Below are 24,236 nucleotides of genomic sequence, written 5' to 3'. Positions count from 1 at the left end.
GCCCCTGTGCTTTTAACAGATGAGAGCAGGTTCACCCTGAGCACATGTGACACACGTGAAAGGGTCTGGAGAAGCCTTGGAGAACTTTATGCTGCCTGTAACATCATTCAGCAAGACTGTTTTGGTGGTCGGTCAGTGATGGTCTGGGGACGCATATCCATGGAGGGATGCACAGACCTCTACAGGCTAGACAATGGTACCCTGACTGCCATTAGGTATCATGATGAAATCCTTGGACCCATTGTCAGACCCTACGCTGGAGCAATGGGTCCTGGGTTCCTCCTGGTGCACGACAAGCGCCTCATGTGGCAACAGTATGCAGGCAGTTCCTGGAGGTTGTCGGAATTGATACCATTGAATGGTCCCCACGCTCGCCTGACCTACATCCAATTAAACACCTCTGGGATATCATGTTTCGGTCCATGCAACGCCACCAAGTTGCACCTCAGACTGTCCAAGAGCTCAGTGATGCCCTGGTCCAGATCTAGAACGAAATACCCCAGGACACCTCCCTTGTCTCATTAGGAGCATGCCCCGACGTTGTCAGGCATGCATACAAGCACGTGGGGGCCATACAAACTACAGAGTACCATTTTGAGTTGCGGCAATGAAATTTCAGCAAAATAGACTAGCCTGCTACATCATTTTTTCATTTTGATTTTCAGGGTGTCTATGAATTCAGTCCTCTGTAGGTTGATCATTTTCATTTCCATCAAACGATGGGGCATCCTTACATTCCTAACACATCACCCCGTCCATATCAGTATAGATATCCAGCAGGAGATATTTCCCCATTGAGATCTGATGTGTTTTCAAAGTGTTCCTTTAGTTTTTTTGAGCAGTATAGTTGCTCACAAATATCGTTGGTGCCAAAAACTGATGACATGAATAAGACTTGATTGTGAAGAGTTGGATATTTTTCTTTGGGAAGATAAAACTGTTAAAAGTCCAGTAAACAGACACTGTCAAATTTTTCTTCGGACGCATGTGTTCACTAAATGTAAATGCATTAAAAAAAAAATCAACATTTTTAAACAAGTTTACGATTTTGTGTTGGGCTGCATTCATAGCTGTCTTGGACTGAATGTGGCCTGAGTGCCATGGGTTGAAAAAGCCTGGATTAGACCTGCCAAATAATTATTGCATTCTGTGTCCCAACTAGAGGGACAGCAAAAGGTGAGAGGAAATATTCAAATGGGGAAAAATGTTTTGGCGACAGCTGTCTATGATGTGAATTCCCTTCACCCTAGGTTCACATCTGTGTGGGTGGTGCCGCTGCGGATCCGCACGAAAATCCGTGCAGCCACCTGCACAGAGAAATGTGGACCTGAAGGCGGGTGCCATTAGTTATACCGAGGTTCCTGTGCGGGCTGCGTTTTCCAAAGAAGTGCAGGCCATAAAATAGTAGGATTTTGTTTAAAAAAATTTGTTTTAAGAATGTCCATTTGGCGAGATTATTAGTTTTGACTAAGGTCTGGCTGATACAGTATGTTCAATTAAACTTTATTGCCTCTGTATCTACATATATAACCTGCTTAATTGTTTCCCCAAGCTTGCTTTGTATGCTTAGATTTGGGGTATTGTTGTCTATGCTTTCTTTTACTGGAGTAACCCTGTACCAGGGGCGGACTGACCATTTGGAAACTCGGGCACTGCCCGAGGGCCCAGGGTCAGTAGGGGGTCCCATGAGATGCCCCTGGTACCTTTTTCTTAGGTTTTTTTGAGTTTGAGCAAGACACAGGGGCCCCATGATCCCCAATTGGCCTGGTGGCCCCATGAGTTGTCAGTCCGCCCCTGCTCTGTACTGTACAACTCCATGATTGGAATCAATAAAAGCTAAAAAAAAAAGAAAAGAACATCCATTTGGTGTTCTAATCATTGGTGGTATCAAACTGATGTTCGTTTTTGACCGCAAATTTTTCTTGAACAAACAAATCTATAACAGTATTTTAGTTTTCATTCAGGCAAGTCTGTTTGTTGCAAAATGGAATATTAATTGCAAACAAAATTTTGAACAATATTCATCAAAATCATTCTCATGAACTGAGAATTTTTCTATGAATGTTTGAATAAAGGTCTGTTAAAAAATCTGCTAGTGTATGGGCAGCGCTACTTTCACAATGATCCGTCGCAAAAAAATGCATAGGTGTTTTTACCACGCTTTTGCAGCGCTTTCTGAGCATTTTTAAAGGACATGTGACTTAAAAACGGAACCGAAAACGCTTCTCAGAGGTGTTTTTTAGGCATTTTTCAGGCTTTTTTGAGGTGCTTTTGAGGTGTTTTCCATTGATTTCAATGGGAAGAGGCATTTTTGGGGCTTTTTTTTACTCCCCAAATATGCTGCAATTGCTTTTACACCGCACAGCAAGCGCAACGCTTCAGTGTGAAAACAAACATAGATATACATTCACATACATAGGAACGCATTTTTCTTGAGCTTTTCAGGCACGTTTTTTTGACATGCACACAAGTTTTTTTTAAGCTATTATTAGCATATTTATTTCTGCTGCTAGAAGCTACAAAATGTTATCCTATGTGTCCATGCACACTACTTTAGGCTATTAGCATTTTTTGAGCTTTAGCGTCTAGGAGCAGAAAAAAAATAGTTTTTGTAGAGTTTTTTGGAGCTTTTTTCCAGCAGAAAAAACGCTAAATGCTGCTAAAACGTTCCTAACAGCTTTTTTTCTAGCTTTTTTTTCCTCTACACGTACTGTAAAACCACTAATAAAACGCTAATGCTCCTAAATTCTTCTGAATGCTACTAAAATGCTACAATTGCTCTACTAAATTACTTTATTACCAGCATTTTTTATCCAGCGTTTTTTGAGCTTTAAAAAAAAAAACCGCTAGTGCGCATGGAGCCTTAATTATCTCATAATATCAAACAATCCTAATGCCCCACACACACCATAAGAAAATCGTATGAAAAATTTTGCGGAACCACTGATCAAACGATTTTCTCTTCATTGATGAGCAGAATGTTTTAACCAATAACGATATTGTGAAAGTAAAAATCCGCTTGAACAGCAGTGAAAAATGTTGTTTCGCATAACGACCAATTTTCTATGCGGTGGTATGACGGTCGTACAAAAGAAATCTATCAAGCGCTATCACACATGAGCGGAAACAGAAGATGACCTGGATGTTTATGTCCAAGAAATCTTCGTAAACACGAACAAAAAATCCAAATGTTAAAAGTAGATTGGCCTAATGAGATAATGAAACCAGAATTCTGCAGATTATATTGCATTTATCACTATTTATGTATATAGATATTGGAATAAACTATATTATACTCGTTGCTTTTAATTGTTATGTTGTGTATATCGCTCGTTCTGACCGGAAGGGGCGTGGCTACAAGGTCACACGTACACCACATCACTTCCACTTGTAAGGAAGATGTCAACACTATGTATTGACTGACAAACAATTTTTTTAGATTGGTTAATGTGGGCAACGATTTTGACCAATGAACGAAAGCCTCTCGGTCATCGGATGACCGATTGGTCGATTTTCTAATCGTGTATTCCCACCTTTAAACGTGTTTTTGACTCACACTGCACTGCTACCATACTTCCAATCAAACCCCCTTAGAAGAAGAGGAAACAGAAGCATTTTGGGGACCATATGTGAAGAAGAGCACACACCAGGGGCGGACTGACAACTCATTGGGCCCCCGGGCAATAGGAAATCATCGGCCCTTGTGTCCTCACCCACACTCAAACCACACCCAAAAAAGTCTATGAAAGGTACCAGGGGCATCTCATGGGGCCTCCTACTGGCCCTGGGCCCTCGGGCAGTGCCATAGTGGCTAAATGGTCAGTCCGCCCCTGGCACACACCTTTCCTTTGTGGCATCATCACTGGTGAGATTTGGACTTCAACTTCTATTTAGAAATTGCTATTTGCAGTTTATTGTATATTTTATGTATATACTTTTGTGCCAGGGGTGGACTGACCATTTGAGCACTTGGGCACTGCCCGAGGGTAGGGGGCCCCATGACATGCCCCTGGTACCTTTCATTGGCTTTTTCATAGGCTTTTTTGGGTGTGGGCGAGGACACAGGGGCCCCATGATCCCCTATTGCCCGGGGGCCCCATGATTTGTCAGTCCGCCCCTGTTTTGTGCATTTCTATTTTCCTGCCCAATTTCACAGTATCCTGTTTGTTCTATAAACGTTTAAAACTTTAAATACAGTATGGTTTAGTAAAAAACAAAAAATGAAAACTTTATTAAAGGCACACACTTTCCTAGACCATGATGTTACCTGTGGATGGTGTATCCAATTATAATCCCATTAGGCATTTTAGGCATGGTCCATGTAACCTTCACAGCTTTTTCTCCGTGTAAAACCAACATTGGGGGATTGAGACCCTCGGGATCTGCCTCCATAGTTGCTACAAGTACTGGTTGACTAACACCGCAACTACCTGGAGGGAAAAATAAATGACAATAGGGTGCTGTTATATATTGATGGATACTAAAATAGGAGCAAAGTATTATTGTTTTTACTTTATGTATTAGACAGTTTCTACTTTATAGAAAAACTAAATGTTCAATTTTCCCTTCATACTGGACTTGTGGTGAAAAGGCTGAGAGCTAGCTTGACTATTATGCATGCTGACCTTAAGGCTGAACTCCTGGCACAAAAATGTAAATATGAAAAATAAATAATTGAATAGAATATAAATCCACTTTGTGTGCAACAAATGTGTTAAAGATTCTGTATACAGGTGTACCTCGGTTTACGAACGCCTCAGTTAACGTAATTCTCGGTTTACGAATGAAAATCTATTGAAAACAATTAGAGATGAGCGAATCGAACTAGGCGAACCGGAATTCGAGTCGAATTTCAGGAAATATTCGATTCGTGTCGAAACCGAAATTTTGCCTACTTCGGGTGCGCGAATCGAACATTTCCCGATCAGCCGGCAAAAGTGTCCCTGCAGTGAGCTCCGCTATTTCTGACAGTTCTCTGACAGAAGGAACACATGTTTAGCGGTTGAAACATTGTATCTATTAGTTTACATTTAGGATACAGATGTTTCAACCACTGTACATGTGAAGAAGTTGTGAGAGAACTGTCAGAAATAGAGGAACTCTGCACATACACTTTTTGCCGGCTTGGAATTATTCTTCTTTTCATCCTACTTCTTCTTCTTCTTCATCCTCAGAAGAAGAGGATGAGGATGAGGATGAAGAAGAAGAAGAAGAAGAAGAAGAAGAAGAAGAAGTAGGATGAAAAGAAGAATAATTCCAAGCCGGCAAAAAGTGTATGTGCAGAGTTCCTCTATTTCTGACAGTTCTCTCACAGCTTCTTCACATGTACAGCGGTTGAAACATCTGTATCCTAAATGGAAACTAATAGATACAATTTGTATCTATTAGTTTCCATTTAGGATACAGATATTTCAACCGCTGTACATGTGAAGAAGCTGTGAGAGAACTGTCAGAAATAGAGGAACTCTGCACATACACTTTTTGCCGGCTTGGAATTATTCTTCTTTTCATTCTTCTTCTTCTTCCTCATCCTCATCCTCATCCTCATCCTCTTCTTCTGAGGATGAGGATGAAGAAGAAGAAGAAGAAGAAGTAGGATGAAAAGAAGAATAATTCCAAGCCGGCAAAAAGTGTATGTGCAGAGTTCCTCTATTCTGCAGATACACTTAGAGGAGCTCTGCAGATACACTTAGAGGAGCTCTGCACATACACTTTTTGCCGGCTTGGAATTAATCTTATTTTCATCCTACTTCTTCTTCTTCTTCTTCTTCATCCTCATCCTCAGAAGAAGAAGAGGATGAGGATGAGGATGAAGAAGAAGAAGAAGAAGTAGGATGAAAATAAGAATAATTCCAAACCGGAAAAAAGTGTATGTGCAGAGCTCCTCTAAGTGTATCTGCAGAGCTCCTCTAAGTGTATCTGCAGAATAGAGGAACTCTGCACATACACTTTTTGCCGGAAACCGCTGTATGGAGTGAATGTCCCAGAACTGTCAGAAATAGACTATTTATGACAGTTCTGGGACATTCACTGCATACAGCTGTTTTAACCGCTGTATGGAGGGAATGTCATGGAACTGTCAGAAATAGACTATTAATGACAGTTCTGGGACTGTCCTTCAATGCAGCGGTTGAAACATTGTATGTATTTGTTTCCATAAATGGATCCATTTATGGAAACAAATACATACAATGTTTCAACCGCTGCATGGAAGGACAGTCCCAGAACTGTCATTAATAGTCTATTTCTGACAGTTCCATGACATTCCCTCCATACAGCGGTTAAAACAGCTGTATGGAGTGAATGTCCCAGATCTATCAGAAATAGACTATTTATGACAGTTCTGGGACATTCACTGCATACAGCTGTTTTAACCGCTGTATGGAGGGAATGTCATGGAACTGTCAGAAATAGACTATTAATGACAGTTCTGGGACTGTCCTTCCATGCAGCGGTTGAAACATTGTATGTATTTGTTTCCATAAATGGATCCATTTATGGAAACAAATACATACAATGTTTCAACCGCTGTATGGAAGGACAGTCCCACAACTGTCATTAATAGTCTATTTCTGACAGTTCCATGACATTCCCTCCATACAGCGGTTAAAACAGCTGTATGGAGTGAATGTCCCAGATCTATCAGAAATAGACTATTTATGACAGTTCTGGGACATTCACTGCATACAGCTGTTTTAACCGCTGTATGGAGGGAATGTCATGGAACTGTCAGAAATAGACTATTAATGACAGTTCTGGGACTGTCCTTCAATGCAGCGGTTGAAACATTGTATGTATTTGTTTCCATAAATGGATCCATTTATGGAAACAAATACATACAATGTTTCAACCGCTGCATGGAAGGACAGTCCCAGAACTGTCATTAATAGTCTATTTCTGACAGTTCCATGACATTCCCTCCATACAGCGGTTAAAACAGCTGTATGGAGTGAATGTCCCAGATCTATCAGAAATAGACTATTTATGACAGTTCTGGGACATTCACTGCATACAGCTGTTTTAACCGCTGTATGGAGGGAATGTCATGGAACTGTCAGAAATAGACTATTAATGACAGTTCTGGGACTGTCCTTCAATGCAGCGGTTGAAACATTGTATGTATTTGTTTCCATAAATGGATCCATTTATGGAAACAAATACATACAATGTTTCAACCGCTGCATGGAAGGACAGTCCCAGAACTGTCATTAATAGTCTATTTCTGACAGTTCCATGACATTCCCTCCATACAGCGGTTAAAACAGCTGTATGCAGTGAATGTCCCAGATCTATCAGAAATAGACTATTTATGACAGTTCTGGGACATTCACTGCATACAGCTGTTTTAACCGCTGTATGGAGGGAATGTCATGGAACTGTCAGAAATAGACTATTAATGACAGTTCTGGGACTGTCCTTCAATGCAGCGGTTGAAACATTGTATGTATTTGTTTCCATAAATGGATCCATTTATGGAAACAAATACATACAATGTTTCAACCGCTGTATGGAAGGACAGTCCCACAACTGTCATTAATAGTCTATTTCTGACAGTTCCATGACATTCCCTCCATACAGCGGTTAAAACAGCTGTATGGAGTGAATGTCCCAGATCTATCAGAAATAGACTATTTATGACAGTTCTGGGACATTCACTGCATACAGCTGTTTTAACCGCTGTATGGAGGGAATGTCATGGAACTGTCAGAAATAGACTATTAATGACAGTTCTGGGACTGTCCTTCAATGCAGCGGTTGAAACATTGTATGTATTTGTTTCCATAAATGGATCCATTTATGGAAACAAATACATACAATGTTTCAACCGCTGCATGGAAGGACAGTCCCAGAACTGTCATTAATAGTCTATTTCTGACAGTTCCATGACATTCCCTCCATACAGCGGTTAAAACAGCTGTATGGAGTGAATGTCCCAGATCTATCAGAAATAGACTATTTATGACAGTTCTGGGACATTCACTGCATACAGCTGTTTTAACCGCTGTATGGAGGGAATGTCATGGAACTGTCAGAAATAGACTATTAATGACAGTTCTGGGACTGTCCTTCCATGCAGCGGTTGAAACATTGTATGTATTTGTTTCCATAAATGGATCCATTTATGGAAACAAATACATACAATGTTTCAACCGCTGCATGGAAGGACAGTCCCAGAACTGTCATTAATAGTCTATTTCTGACAGTTCCATGACATTCCCTCCATACAGCGGTTAAAACAGCTGTATGGAGTGAATGTCCCAGATCTATCAGAAATAGACTATTTATGACAGTTCTGGGACATTCACTGCATACAGCTGTTTTAACCGCTGTATGGAGGGAATGTCATGGAACTGTCAGAAATAGACTATTAATGACAGTTCTGGGACTGTCCTTCCATGCAGCGGTTGAAACATTGTATGTATTTGTTTCCATAAATGGATCCATTTATGGAAACAAATACATACAATGTTTCAACCGCTGCATGGAAGGACAGTCCCAGAACTGTCATTAATAGTCTATTTCTGACAGTTCTATGACATTCCCTCCATACAGCGGTTGAAACCGCTGTATGGAGTGAATGTCCCAGAACTGTCAGAAATAGACAGAAACTGTCACAGAACTGTCCTTCTTCTCATCCTTCTCCTTCTTCTCATCCTTCTTCTCATCCTTCTTCTCATCCTTCTCCTTCTTCTCATCCTTCTCCTTCTTCTCATCCTTCTCCTTCTGCTCATCCTTCTTCTCATCCTTCTCCTTCTTCTCATCCTTCTCCTTCTCCTTCTTCTCATCCTTCTCCTTCTCCTTCTTCTCATCCTTCTCCTTCTCATCCTTCTCCTTCTCATCCTTCTCCTTCTTCTCATCCTTCTCCTTCTTCTCATCCTTCTCCTTCTCCTTCTTCTCATCCTTCTCCTTCTCCTTCTCATCCTTCTCCTTCTTCTCATCCTTCTCCTTCTCCTCATCCTTTTTCTTCTCATCCTTCTCCTTCTCCTTCTTCTCATCCTTCTCCTTCTTCTCATCCTTCTCCTTCTTCTCATCCTTCTCCTTCTTCTCATCCTTCTCCTTCTTCTCCTTCTTCTCATCATTCTCCTTCTTCTCATCCTTCTCCTTCTTCTCATCCTTCTCATCCTTCTTCTCATCCTTCTTCTTCTCATCCTTCTCCTTCTTCTCATCCTTCTCCTTCTCCTTCTTCTCATCCTTCTCCTTCTTCTCATCCTTCTCCTTCTTCTCATCCTTCTCCTTCTCATCCTTCTCCTTCTCCTTCTTCTCTTCCTTCTCCTTCTTCTCATCCTTCTCCTTCTTCTCATCCTTCTTCTTCTCATCCTTCTCCTCCTTCTTCTCATCCTTCTTCTCATCCTTCTTCTTCTCATCCTTCTCCTTCTTCTCATCCTTCTCCTTCTCCTTCTTCTCATCCTTCTCCTTCTTCTCATCCTTCTCCTTCTTCTCATCCTTCTCCTTCTTCTCATCCTTCTCCTTCTTCTCATCCTTCTCCTTCTCCTTCTTCTCTTCCTTCTCCTTCTTATCATCCTTCTCCTTCTTCTCATCATTCTCCTTCTTCTCATCCTTCTCCTTCTTCTCATCCTTCTTCTTCTCATCCTTTTCCTTCTTCTCATCCTTCTTCTTCTCATCCTTCTTCTTCTCATCCTTCTCCTTCTCATCCTTCTCTTTCTTCTCATCCTTCTCCTTCTCCTTCTTCTCATCCTTCTCCTTCTTCTCATCCTTCTCCTTCTCCTTCTTCTCATCCTTCTCCTTATTCTCAGCCTTCTTCTTCTCATCCTTCTCCTTCTCATCCTTCTCCTTCTCATCCTTCTCCTTCTTCTCATCCTTCTCCTTCTTCTCATCCTTCTCCTTCTCCTTCTTCTCATCCTTCTCCTTCTCCTTCTTCTCATCCTTCTCCTTCTCCTTCTTCTCATCCTTCTCCTTCTTCTCATCCTTCTCCTTCTTCTCATCCTTCTCCTTCTCCTTCTTCTCATCCTTCTCCTTCTCCTCATCCTTTTTCTTCTCATCCTTCTCCTTCTCCTTCTTCTCATCCTTCTCCTTCTTCTCATCCTTCTCCTTCTTCTCATCCTTCTCCTTCTTCTCATCCTTCTCCTTCTTCTCATCCTTCTCCTTCTCCTTCTTCTCTTCCTTCTCCTTCTTATCATCCTTCTCCTTCTTCTCATCATTCTCCTTCTTCTCATCCTTCTTCTTCTTCTCATCCTTCTTCTTCTCATCCTTTTCCTTCTTCTCATCCTTCTTCTTCTCATCCTTCTTCTTCTCATCCTTCTCCTTCTCATCCTTCTCTTTCTTCTCATCCTTCTCCTTCTCCTTCTTCTCATCCTTCTCCTTCTTCTCATCCTTCTCCTTCTTCTCATCCTTCTCCTTATTCTCAGCCTTCTTCTTCTCATCCTTCTCCTTCTCATCCTTCTCCTTCTCATCCTTCTCCTTCTTCTCATCCTTCTCCTTCTTCTCATCCTTCTCCTTCTCCTTCTTCTCATCCTTCTCCTTCTCCTTCTTCTCATCCTTCTCCTTCTCCTTCTTCTCATCCTTCTCCTTCTTCTCATCCTTCTCCTTCTTCTCATCCTTCTCCTTCTCCTTCTTCTCATCCTTCTCCTTCTCCTCATCCTTTTTCTTCTCATCCTTCTCCTTCTCCTTCTTCTCATCCTTCTCCTTCTTCTCATCCTTCTCCTTCTTCTCATCCTTCTCCTTCTTCTCATCCTTCTCCTTCTTCTCCTTCTTCTCATCATTCTCCTTCTTCTCATCCTTCTCCTTCTTCTCATCCTTCTCATCCTTCTTCTCATCCTTCTTCTTCTCATCCTTCTCCTTCTTCTCATCCTTCTCCTTCTCCTTCTTCTCATCCTTCTCCTTCTTCTCATCCTTCTCCTTCTCATCCTTCTCCTTCTCCTTCTTCTCTTCCTTCTCCTTCTTCTCATCCTTCTCCTTCTTCTCATCCTTCTTCTTCTCATCCTTCTCCTCCTTCTTCTCATCCTTCTTCTCATCCTTCTTCTTCTCATCCTTCTCCTTCTTCTCATCCTTCTCCTTCTCCTTCTTCTCATCCTTCTCCTTCTTCTCATCCTTCTCCTTCTTCTCATCCTTCTCCTTCTTCTCATCCTTCTCCTTCTTCTCATCCTTCTCCTTCTCCTTCTTCTCTTCCTTGTCCTTCTTATCATCCTTCTCCTTCTTCTCATCATTCTCCTTCTTCTCATCCTTCTCCTTCTTCTCATCCTTCTTCTTCTCATCCTTTTCCTTCTTCTCATCCTTCTTCTTCTCATCCTTCTTCTTCTCATCCTTCTCCTTCTCATCCTTCTCTTTCTTCTCATCCTTCTCCTTCTCCTTCTTCTCATCCTTCTCCTTCTTCTCATCCTTCTCCTTCTCCTTCTTCTCATCCTTCTCCTTATTCTCAGCCTTCTTCTTCTCATCCTTCTCCTTCTCATCCTTCTCCTTCTCATCCTTCTCCTTCTTCTCATCCTTCTCCTTCTTCTCATCCTTCTCCTTCTCCTTCTTCTCATCCTTCTCCTTCTCCTTCTTCTCATCCTTCTCCTTCTCCTTCTTCTCATCCTTCTCCTTCTTCTCATCCTTCTCCTTCTTCTCACCCTTCTCCTTCTCCTTCTTCTCATCCTTCTCCTTCTCCTTCTTCTCATCCTTCTCCTTCTCCTTCCTCATCTCCAAGGGCATTTAAATTAAAGGTACAGTGTTCTGCACTAATTTAAAGGCTCTCTGAAGCCTAGAAACCCTTTAAATAAGTCATCTTCGTAGCGGAGAAATTCGCATCGAATCGAATTTCACACTGGAATTCGCCGAATCAGCCGAATCGAATTTTTCATTTCTTCGCTCATCTCTAAAAACAATGCCTCGGTTTACAAATTGTTTTCTCAATAAAAAACAGATTAATTGGTTTTCAATGCATTTACAATTTTTTTTTTAATCATGTCCCTGTACAGTACTATGCCTTTAAAGTGCACTTTATAAAGAGTTTTTTGAACAGATAAGACTTTTTTTTAACTTTTTTTCTGACCACCAGAACGGATTAATTGGTTTTCAATGCATTTAAAAAAATTTTTCGCAATACGAACGGATTATTTGGTTGTCAATGCATTTACAAATTCATTTTTAATCATGTCCCTGTACAGTATTTATGTCTTTAAAGTGCACTTCATAAAGAGTTTTGAACAGATAATAAACTTTCTTTTTACTTTTTTCTGACCTCCGGAACGGATTAATTGTTTTTTAGTGCATTCCTTTTGGAAACCGCATTTTGGTTTACAAATTTTTTGCAATACGAAAAGTCCTGCAGAACCCATTAAATTCGTAAACTGAGGTACGTCTGTATAGCCCTACAGAACAGACAGTGCACCGACCACATGTGTTTATCTGATGCTTCTCTGTAAATAGGAAACAGGAACTGTGTTATAGAGAAAAGGCATAGAGTATAGTCATAGATGCAGCTAAAAACTTATAAATACTGCCATTTACTGGTTTATGTAGTTGTTGCACAAAATACATGAACAATGTATTCCAACAAAACGCCTTTACAAACCCAGGCATTGCCTTGTAAGAGTAGCAGTGTGCCATTTCTCTGTCTGTGCAAAGAGCAGAGCTATAGTTAGGGCCTAGCAGACCCCACCCACTACAGGCTTCCTGAAAAAAAAAAACTACAGAAGGGGTGGAGACAAGACCTGTCACTCTCCAAAATGAGAGAAAGTATCAGTGACCGGTCTTTATTACAGGAAGCTCCTGCACACTAGATTATTGTACAGATCTGGAAGAAATACACAAAGCACACCAAGATTCAAGAATACACATGCCTCTTGTATTTAGATAGTATTTGCTTATCCTGGAGTTTGGCTTTAATGGGGCTCCTCATTGTGTAGCCTCCCTAGCGGTCTGATTATGTCAGCATTTCTGTGCACAAAGCGGTACATTTTTTTGCAAGGAAATATGTTGTTTTTTTTATTGTAGGCCTGTAATTTTTAGGAATAACTCACTGACATCTGTCCGAACAAGAGTCTAGTAAACATCCCGGGTATGTTAAAATTTGAAACACGAAATCATAAATTATAATTTAATAAATAATCATAAAAAATAATAATATAACAATAATAAATGTAATTCAATAATATAATCAAACCAAAAACACTGAAATTTGAAATATAGCGCCAAGTTCGCACATCACTGAGCAAAGTCGCAAAATCGTTTTCAGTGTCTGATGACGAATTTCCCCACGAATCATTATCACTCAATTCTGCAAGTGGTTCTGATTTACTATCGCTGATCTCTAGCTGGTCTAAAACCGATTTTGACCTAAAGGGACACTTTTTGGACGCCATGGACTTTTCTCAGTTTCCAGGCAGAAAGAACAGTAAAAATGCAGGCAGGGCACAGGACAAAGCACTCGGGACAAAATGTATGTGAAATGGTTTGATACAGTAATGTTATACTATGTGATTTTAGTGTATTTAGTGAATGTCACTTTTTGACACTTTTAAATTTCCCGCCAGTTCCGTCCCCGTACGTCCTGACGTCGCAGGGTACGGAACCCAGATGACAGATGCCAGCATCAGCCGGAGGACATTGCCGGGGACACTGCAGGAGGGACATCGCGGGAGCGCAGGACAAGGTAAGTGAAGAATAGATCCCGGAGCAACGCTACAAGGTAGTCCCGAGTGTAGCTCGGGGTTACCGCTTGTGGTGCTGAAACTTTACCCCGAGCTACACTCGGGAATACCTTCAGGGAGGTTAAAGCAACTGTGTTGAAACAAAAAAGACATCCCTGCAAAGAAAGCAGTTGATACTTACCTATCCCACAGCTCGCACCACCGAACTCTGCTGCATAGAAGATCAAAACATGATGAAGAATGTTCCGCATTCATCACTCCTGGAGCGTTGTATGCTAGTATTCCTCCTGCTGATTCCTATGTCCTTGTAGGACACAATAGTGACATACATTGCAGATTGCCATACATCAGTCCCTGTCTTCAAAGACATCTCACATGTATACGTAGACATACAAGGGCCAATTTAGACAGAAGCCAGTTAACCTACTAGCATGCCTTTGCAGTACCCAGGGAAACCCACACAGGCACAGAAAGAAGAAGAGAGAAGAAAACGAACTCTCTTGCGCTCTACGAACCTTCTTCATCAGAGCACACACAGCACACAGATAACCCTTTGATTACTCTGATGAAAAAGGTTCGTCCTTCGAAACGCGTCAGTGTTCCCTGAGTGTCCACTCCTCTGATGGGGCTCGCGCAGGCTGCTTTTATCCTTAGTCCCTTTGAGGATTTACATGCATGATATACTTCAGTGTTTGTGGATAGTATTCTGTTATTAATAAATTTTGGCTTACTGAGGTAATGCGCAAGGTTGGTGCGCTTTTTGTTTGTTTTACGCTTTATAGGCACAGAGAGAACATGCAAACTCCATGCAGGTAGTGTCAGGGTTGAGATTCAAACCAATGCCCATAGTACTGCCAGCCAGAGGTGCTAACTATTAAGTCACTGTGCTATGTGCAGGGGCGGACTGACCATTTGGAAACTCGGGCACTGCCCGAGGGCCTGGGGTCAGTAGGGGGCCCCATGAGATGCCCATGGTACCTTTTTCATAGGCTTTTTTGAGTTTGGGCAAGAACACAGGGGCCCCATGATCCCCTATTGCCCGGGGGCCCCATGAGTTGTCAGTCTGCCCCTGGCTATGTGTTATGTATACTATATAACTTCATTATAATATATTAGTTTTTTGAAGGTTTGATAATGATGACACATTGCGGCAGATTTACTAAAACTGGACCACTCAGAATCTGGTGCAGTTGTGCATGGTAGCCAATCAGCCTCTGACTTCAGCTTGTTCGTTTAAGCTTTGGCAATAAAACCTGGAAGCTGATTGGTTTCTATGCAGAGCTGCATCAGATTTTGCACCCTCCAGTTTTACCCTAGACTCACACTTATGCAGGTTTCAGTGCGTTTTCAAGTTTACAGACCACAGTCCATTTACCATGGTTTCCTATGGATCTAAATCACATCTGTGCATTTTGAGCTGGTGCATTTTTTTTCGAAAGGGTCAGGGACTTTTTTTTCCTGAAGCAGATTGCGTTTGGTGTGTAATAGACTTCAATGGACTGGCACCAAAAATGCAAATGTTGTGTTTTTGATGAGTGTACATTTTTCTTTTCCAATAAGAACATATGACAGTTCTGTTCATCTAGAGTGACTTTGATGCGACTTTACAGTCTCTGGCACTCAAGTAGCATCAAAATCACACCACAATAGTGCAGGAACCCTTATGTGTCCAAAGTCTCATTTTGGGGTTAAATGTTTGGCTTAGGGTTAATGGCTAGGGTTAGGATTACGTTCTACCTTTAACCCTAGCCCTAACATTTAACCCTGTCCCTAGCCCTTAAGTCTAACCCTAGTTCTTAACCCCAACCCTAACAAGCGACTTTGGACACATAAAGGTTCCTGAACTACTTTGATGCGACCTTGATGATACTTGAGTGTGAGAGAGTGTAAAGTCACATCAAAGTCACACTACATGAACGTAACTGTCATATTTTCCTATTAGCCAAAAAAAAAAAAAAGAAAAACAGACAAAACACATAAAAAAGCGTCAAAAACGCGAAACGCGCCAGTATATTTCGACTGCAACCTGCCTAGATGTGAACCTAACCTTAGTAAATTGAATATTCCCATCAACTGAATGAATATTGGGTCATTTTTTCTTTGGATGCACTTGTTTTCCAGTGTGGAAAGAAAGCACAAAGCATTGCATTTTTATTATATTTTTACTAATTGTTTTTAAATCTCACTATAAGAGCAATTAGACCGTTAATTTCTATTTTAATATCATTAGACAGCCCTAATTATCATGTCTCACAGTAAGATGGATTGTTTTCACAATAATTTATCAGCTTTCCAGCAGCAATTGGCTGGACTGATACGGATACAAAACTGACAATGGTAACCCCTCTGGCACAGAGAACTGCAACTAATCAACAGTAGCTGGTAGAAGCAATTAACACAATGGGGCTGATTTACTAAAGCCAAACATACTGTGCACTGCAAGGGATGTTGCTCCAGAGCTTAGTGAATGGGGTAAAGCTTCATTTTGCAAAGAATACCCAATCACATGCAAGGAAAATTTAAAAAAAACAGCATTTTTGCTTGCACGTGATTGGATGATAGAAATCAACAGCGCTACCCTTCATTTCAGATCTATTTGCCTTCAACCACAATGAGATTGGCCAACTTAGAGACTTTAAAGAAAGTTTTGAGATGGTTTGGGCAGGTGTAAAGCTTTAGCAAACTTGGTTGGGTTTGCTTTAACCGCTTTCCCGCCGCCCTATAGTAGAACTACTGCTACAGGGCGGCAGGACTGCACAAAATCACGTATATATACGTGATTTGCATTTCCGGATAGGGGACACCCACGCACGCGCCGCCAGTGGCGGACTGACCATTCCAGCACTCAGGCACTGCCCGAGGGCCCAAGGTCAGTAGGGGGCCCTATGAGATGCCCCTAGTACGTTTCATAGGCTTTTTTGGGTGTGGTTTGAGTGTGGGCGAGGAAACAGGGGCCCCATGATCCCCTATTGCCCAGGGGCCCCATGATTTCTCAGTCCACCCCTGCGTGTCGCCCTACCCGCGCTGCCATTGGCAGCTACAGATGTCAATCACCTGGTCCCGGGCCAGAGATTTCCCATCGACACATGGCGATCATTGGGAAAAGCTGACAGGGGAGAGACCTGTGTTTAAACATAGATCTCTCTCCTGCCAGCAAGGACATGCTGCTTTGTATTTTTCTGCACAGCAGAGAAATGAAGAAGGTAAAAAACCTTCAGTGTGCAGCATCCCCCCAACCTCCCCTTATACTTAACTGAGCCTGATCTTGATCCAGCACTGTGCACAAGAGTAGCGGCTCTCCTGGCTATCTCCCTCCTCATTGGCTCAGACACAGCAGAAGGAGCCATATGGACACACAGAGCAGAGCTCATGAGCGAGCACACATGAGTGCTTTCATAGCAAGTGACTTGCACTGCTGGGGGGAGGAGCCAGAAGAGCCAGCAGGGGACCCGAGAAGAGGTGGATTGGGGCTGCTCTGTGCAAAACCATTACACAAAACGGGTAAGTATAACATGTTTGCTATTTAGAAAAAAATGCCTTTACCAATCACTTTAATGCATCCTTATCTAAGGTAAAAATGCACAATTAACTGTCCTACCCAATCCCATCCCTAAACACTTATCTGGCTCCTGTCACCACTCCAGCACTGTCTTGGCTGCAGCACCGCTCCCCTCTCTTTCTGGTCTCACAGGAGGCACTGAGGTCAGCGGGAGCCATAGGCACCTGCTGCTGTCAGTTAAATTTCTGTGAGGAGGAAACAGGGAAGTGGCTTACTGGTGCTGTGTGTGTCTATGGACACACACAACCCTGCTTGGGAGCACTCATGCACAGGTACCTACTTAGCACCCAGCTTGTTAAGGAAGCACCCGGAGCATGAAGAAGTGTACAGCGCCAGTAGGGGACTGCCAGAAGAAAAGGTAAGGGACATCTCTGAGCAATATAAGGCAATTATATTCTGCTGAGGAGGGGGGAAGGTATCAATGTGAACCTGTTGCTCTTCCTGCAGGGGCAAAGTCCAGGTTCACATTAAATTTGCACTCATGCAGCTATAAAAACACAAAATATTGTGGCTATTTATTCACAGTAGCAATGTACTTTTTTTATACACACTTATGTACCTGAATTTGAATTTCTAAGTCCCTTGCTATCCTCTGTAAACCAGAGATCAGACTGGTAGAGAGAGAAGCAGCACAAAGAGCCAAACAATAGTGCTGTTGAGCAAGGAGCATGCTGGGAAGGAGTCAGGGGCGGACTGACCATTTGGAAACTCGGGCACTGCACGAGGGCCCAGGGTCAGTAGGGGGCCCCATGAGATGCCCCTGGTACCTTTTTCATAGGCTTTTTTGTTTTTGGGCAAGGACGCGGGGGCCCCATGATCCCCTATTGCCCGGGGGTCCCATGAGTTGTCAGTCCGCCCCTAGAAGGAGTAGAGAGCAGAGTGACATAGAGATGAGTTCATTAATCTACTACTTCTCCTTTCACTGTCCAGTCACTTGCTGGGGAAAGGGGGGTAGCAGACCTGTTAATATTACTTAACTAAAGCAGAAGAAAATCAGGTCTGTTGCCATGAAGGACAAGGCTGTGATGTGTGACAGAACTGTGTAAATCTCAGGACTGGATAGACAGAAATACAAATCCTTTATTAGGTGAAACAGCTTCTATATGTGTAGTTCAGCTGGTTGCCTGGAGTTCAGTTTAAGGCAAACGCTGGTAGATAATATCACTGCCAGGGGCAGAGGCAATCTAAAGTTATTAACAAACTACTGCAGTGCTAAGAAGTAAGAATCTCTCTGGTGCGGATGGTGTAATATGTTGGGTTACCATTCTGACAAGCTTGTAGTCGGATGGAAAGTGTTGTTCCTGGAATAAGGTCTTCCAGAATAAGAAAGCGATTCTCTCCGGCAGGGTTTAGCTGACCTGCACCTCCTCCAGTACTCAGCAAAATGTTAAACTCCAAAGGAATACTGGTATCGTACAGACCTGGAAAAAGTTCAAAGTGATAATGTTAACTTGGAGTAAAAGAATAAAAGAAATAAAACAGTCCTACCTAACTGAGCTGCCAGGATCCATGGAGATGAAACACCTGTTTACCAGCCCCATTTATAAATGGTGGCTTGTGGACCTGGATATTAAAGTGACTGTAACGCTATTTTTTTTCTTTAAATGACAAACATGTGATACTTACCTGCTCTGTGCAATGGTTTTGTCCCCTGCTGGTGCTCCTGGCTCCTTTCCCCTACCAAATGCCTCCATAGGATGTGGCTTGCTATGGGGACACTCGTGTGGGCTTGATCCTAAGCAATGCTCTGTGTGTTTATAAACACAGACAGCGAGTCTCGGCTCTGCTCTCTCCTTACAGACTCTGATTGACAGCTGCCCCTATGACCAGTGAGGAGGGAGAAAGTAGAGCGGCGCTGTGCGAAACTGAGGCTCAGTGCTGGATCGAGATCAGTCTCAGAAAAGCATAAGGCGAGGGGGGCATCTTGGGGGGGACACAGAAGGTTCTCTTCATTAAAGTGTTAATAAACCCGCAACAGTAAAATCAGTCGGTATATGCAGTAAAGCATGCTTGTTATACTCCCTGTGGGACCTGAGCAGTTAATCCTCCGCATTGTGTAAAAAAAAAAAAAAGAAAGGTTGATTGATCCTGTCTTCTCTGATCTTCCCCCTTTTTTTGTCCCAAATCTATCTGCTGATAGAACAGAGCCTTGGGGGCAAGCTGCACATGCTCAGTTTGGTATGCATTGCTTTGGAGAGTGCATGTAATCAGCACAGGGCCAATCAACACTGTCCAGACAGAGGGTCAGGGGTCATGCAGCCTTATAGGATGGTCAGAGGAGAATGAAAACTCCTCCTACAAGCTTTAACCAGTACTCTGCTTGACACTGATAGAAGTCACAAGACTGCAATATACTGCTGATGAGAAAAGGCAATTAGGAGTTTATATTTACTAAAATAATTGCATTTCCATGTTCTGTGTACTGTGGGAGACCAGATATAGTGAATAGTGGTAAAAACTGTCTACCTTTTAAAACCACTTTAAACACATTGTGATTAAGTTTGAGAGCAGGCAATGGGCTTTCAGGTAGAATTGATTCAGGTTACTGTAAACCCAATCATTGGGAACTCTAAAGATTAATTTCTCTGAATGCCTATATCTACAGAGGTGAACGAGGGCTTGATTTAAAGTGCTATCACTGCTCGGTATATATGAATGCTGTACATCACTTTGCCAACAAGAAAACCCTCCTTGATCTGCTCTCCCACAAATCTGTGCAATTTAAGAGAAACTCCATTACAGATCTTATATGTAAAGGAGGTGCTGCACTTTGAGTCTAGACTGAAGCACTTCCCACATCCAAATCAAGGACTACCGAGTACTGTTAAGCTTTGCTTTTACTCAAGATCATTTATTACTTGTTATTAGTAAAGATCATCACAAGCCTTTTAAACAACATTTGAGTCCTTATAATAGGAAAATCCTTCAAAAATCATACTACATTGAATAGCGTTCAAAGAGGAGCAAGTAGGAGCCCCAAATTCATATAGGGTAAGTCGTGGTCATGGTTTGGTGATGTGATGTCATGGCCAACAGGCATGGCAGAACATCTCCTAACATATGCAAGTGTGAATGTAAATTTTCCAGCAATACTTCACTTTGTGGTTACAATTCTACCCAGGCGTGTGAAAACGTGGAGGAAAGAGCGAGGGAACAGATTTATCTTAAGTGCAAATGGCAGTTTTGTTATTCGATGTCAAAGTTACCATGAGTCTAATGACAAGCTGCCAAAACAGATTTTCATGTTCGCTAAAGAACAAGGCGCCGAGTGCGTTTATATTCTCGGCACAGCGGCCTTTCATAATTTACAACTCAACGCTGATAGTTTATTTAACATTTATGAACTTACAATGCAATCAGAAATTCATTATTATCCGAACAAATAAATAGTTGATATTTCACAGCTTCTGCGGGTGAGAATCTGGGACACATGTCTCAATAAATGTTTTCATCTGCAATAACTGAAGTACAATTTGTCAGAGAGCCAGGGAGCTGAATAATTAACGCGAAACGGTTTGGTAGAAAGAAAAAAAATGCTATAGCATTGCTTCTATTGTAGAGTACTGAATGATAGTTCTTTCTGATAAAGGACTTTTAAATAGGGGAGCCAGCCAAGAGAACAATGAGGAGAACAAAGTTCTCTAAAGTATAGAAGATGATACTTTTTTTGATTATTATCATATGGCTGTCATCTATCATCTACTCTCTACCTGTGTGGAAAGTCTCAAAATGAAGCAGCCATTTACTGATTTCTCGGTTGCATGCTGACATCATTCAACTCTACCTCAGAACTAGTAAGCCATTGAATCAGAGAAAGCAAGGTTCCACCTTAGGTTTTTGAGTAGGTATTTTATTGGATTCACATTACTATGGGCTACTGTAGTTTGAGTACCCAAGTGTAGGCAGGTGTGACGCGAGTGACTTTTGGGGGTGGGGGGACCTCTGTATCATCTTCCCAAATTCTTATGTTTAAGTGACCCTGTGCCTGTTAGGGTACAGGGTGTGTATGTGAATGTCTATTGTGTATTGGTGTGTTGTCCTTTGTTCTCAGCCACTTGGCTGTCTATTGTCCTTTTGCCATGTGCTGCCCCATTGTTTTTTGTCTTGGTTGGATGGGGAGGGGTGATTATGTGTTTCCTGTAGCCCTCCCCACTGATGGGGCGGGCTGATGATGTGTTTCCTGTTTCTCGTTGTGTTTCCCCGCCCTGTGTATATAACTTGTTGTGTGTGTAAAATAAAGTAGTTGACTTCCTGTTTTAAGGTCGGTGCTGTCTTATTCCTGAGGGATTTCAAGGGTGTAGTCCGTGGATTTGTGTTTGGACAGGGAAGCTACGGTATAACGGAATATACCCAAGTGTGGTCTGGGGTCTGGTTCCGTTACAGCAGGTGCAATCTATTTTCTCCACTGTAGGTGTTGCTTGTTCTCAGCAGTATTGCAGCCTGAGAGGATGTCAGAAGAAACTCAGATTCTCTATGGTTCCTTTGGTTTCCTGGGGAAGTGTTCGCAACACTGCACCCAGGTGACCCTGGCGGCCATCTTGGTACACACAGAGTCTTTTTAAGTCCCTGCCCCCATGTTTTGGCAAAGTGGTTAGTATAGGGAGAGCATATAGTCTGTCAGGGACAGCACTAGCAGCAGGAGAAGGTTCTGGAGGAGCAGGGAAAGCTCAGAGGCCTACGTCTGCACTTAAGCAAATTCTCTTTTGGATTGGACTAGGCCACACTCCACCTCCCTTGGCAAGCGCTGTCTTCAGTTCAGGCCTGCTACCGCTGACTCTCTGCAGTATTGACTGTAAGTCCCTGGTTGGGTGAGCTCCCCCTGCCGAGTTGTTTTACTGTTTGCAAGTTCTTCGATACATTGGTTACTGCACTCCAGGCCTCTGTGTGGTTACTGCCGCAGCACCTACCCAACATAGGACTCTCTGCCAATAAAGAGCACACATGGGAGGATACCCCCAGTGTTCTAGGAAGGAAAGGCAACTTTTTGTGCAAATATTTTTTTTTTCAATATTTCTTTATTGTACAAAAATGATATACAAGAGCAAACAGACAACGACAAGTAGTATAAGCATATAACCATGTACATACTGTATTTGTAGTATGCAATGGTAATAAACCATACGAGATGAAACATGAAGTCATCAAGAACAAAATATAATAATCTCATCCCAGTGAAAAAGGTGGAAAGGGGATAATGAAAGGGAGATGGAACAGGAAGGGGGAGGGTGAAAAGTGGGGGAAGGGGGACATGAACAACTAGTGAAAGATTTGTGAAGTCTACAGGAAGCAGAACAAGGATAAAGCGGAAAATAGAAATTCAGCCATTAAGCAAATATTAATCAACCAGTGGCAGACTTGAGAGTACATACAGGGTTGTGGAGCCATAATGACCAGAGGCTGTAAAATGTAGTATCGGTTAGATTTTTAGATACCAATAGTCTTCCCATATCACATTGATTTAGAACTACAAAGTATCAACAATTCTATGGGGTGTGGAGGACAGAGTTCTACTGCCTAACAATACTAAGCTTTGCCAAATGAAACAAGTAGGTGAGGACAGTTTTAGTTTGTGGAGGGAAGCATTCAATACCGATGTGTAACAAGGCAAGAGCTGGATCAGGTTTAAACTGAGACCCCACAATATCAGGGCTTAGGATAGAGATCCTATTCCAATATGAACTGACAGTTTTGCAACTCCATAGTGTATGAGATAAGGAGCCAATTTCACAGCATTGTCCCCAACACACAGTAGACTGCAAGGAATAACATTTTGTAAAACTATAGGGCATAGGGTACCATTGGTGCACTATTTTGTTTGGAGCTCCCAATGATTTGTACAGTGAGTGGCTCTATGGGCTGTGGAGTGTGCAAATACTTTTAAACAAAAAAGAGACACATTTGCCTCCTAGTCATGTGGATCATGAAAAGTTCACAAGAGTGGACCACACCCTCAAAAGACATACTTTTCCACATTTTCAGACGTATACACGAATGAACAACAGTAAAAGGATGCTGCAAGAAAATGATTTACAGAGACACTTTCACCTACACATGCAGAGCAAAGTGATGGTGCCTCTTGGTAGCCTACCATTCTAGCTTCCACATGGGGCAGCATGTGACCTTCTCCAGGCACTTGAGCCTGTGTGGACTATCACTAGGCCTGAACACTGTCACGTGGGGAAGGGGAAGAGGCATCATCTCTCTAGGTAAACTCACCGGATGCTGGAGTTTACTCAAGGTAGGCTCCTGCAGCTAGGTGGCAACTAGATTCCAGGTAATTGCCTGTAGGATTAATTGGCTTGTCAGATGAAAAACCTTACACTGAACCTTTTGCTCCCCCTTGGTGACATCATGGATCCTTCCTCTCTTCCTTGGAGCAGAGGTGTGTAGTCCTTCCTCCTACCATGATGCTCATGTAATGACATATGACTCAGTTCAGGGGTACTGTGAGCCCAGGCTGGAAGATGGTGAGCCTCAAGGGATGTATCCATGACAGCCTGAGCCCACAGGAGTGGGTTGGACTATAGTGGGTGTCATTCAACTCAGAAGATGAACAGTGCTAGATCTCAGAGAGGACCTTCTGACAGAGGGTGTAAGTACTGGAGAGAGAGCTGCTTTTTTATTTGTAAGATGCCGTCTATGTGTTTTTTCATTTTTTATGAAAACTGAAGCTCCAATTTCAAGGCCATTTAAAAGAACATCGGTCTTGGTCTACCTTGTTCACAGGGTGACAATGCCTCCCGTCATGACTTGAATGACAAAATCCCTATTGGTGGGAGAGTCAGAACATAGGAGTGGGTCCAGCGGTGAGCGATGTGCCACATTTTGGCTTTATGAGTTTGCACTACTTGCAATATAGCTTGTTGGATATGAAGAAAAAAACAGCGGGAGTTCAGAATGAACAGCGTTGCCAACCAGGTAAACAAATTGTAATATAAGGGATCTTCTGGAAGGATCAACAGGTAATAAAACCTGTTACAGGGGACTCCGAAAAACAAAAAACCTTTATGTTAATGCTCGTGTTAGACTGAATAATTTGTGCAATTTTTAAAACTTTAAATTAATCTAGAGTTCCACTTTAAGCAAGA

General features: G+C 42.2%; 1 protein-coding gene across 1 annotated transcript in view; it reads right to left on the bottom strand.

The window, feature by feature from the left end:
• Positions 1–24,236, bottom strand: part of USH2A (usherin) — a 1,035,348-nt gene that overhangs the window by 169,685 nt on the left and 841,427 nt on the right. Inside the window, exons 58-59 of the mRNA XM_089684798.1 lie at positions 18,411–18,569; positions 4,268–4,430 (exon numbers count right to left, since the gene is read on the bottom strand). Coding sequence (XP_089540924.1) covers positions 4,268–4,430; positions 18,411–18,569 — 322 coding nt within the window. The remainder of the gene's footprint in view (positions 1–4,267; positions 4,431–18,410; positions 18,570–24,236) is intronic.

The sequence above is a fragment of the Staurois parvus genome, unplaced genomic scaffold (genome assembly GCF_062004578.1).
Source record: "Staurois parvus isolate SC_StPar_1 unplaced genomic scaffold, SC_StPar_1.0 ptg000357l, whole genome shotgun sequence".
NCBI lineage: Eukaryota > Metazoa > Chordata > Amphibia > Anura > Ranidae > Staurois > Staurois parvus.
This window is presented reverse-complemented; position numbering and strand designations above follow the sequence as displayed.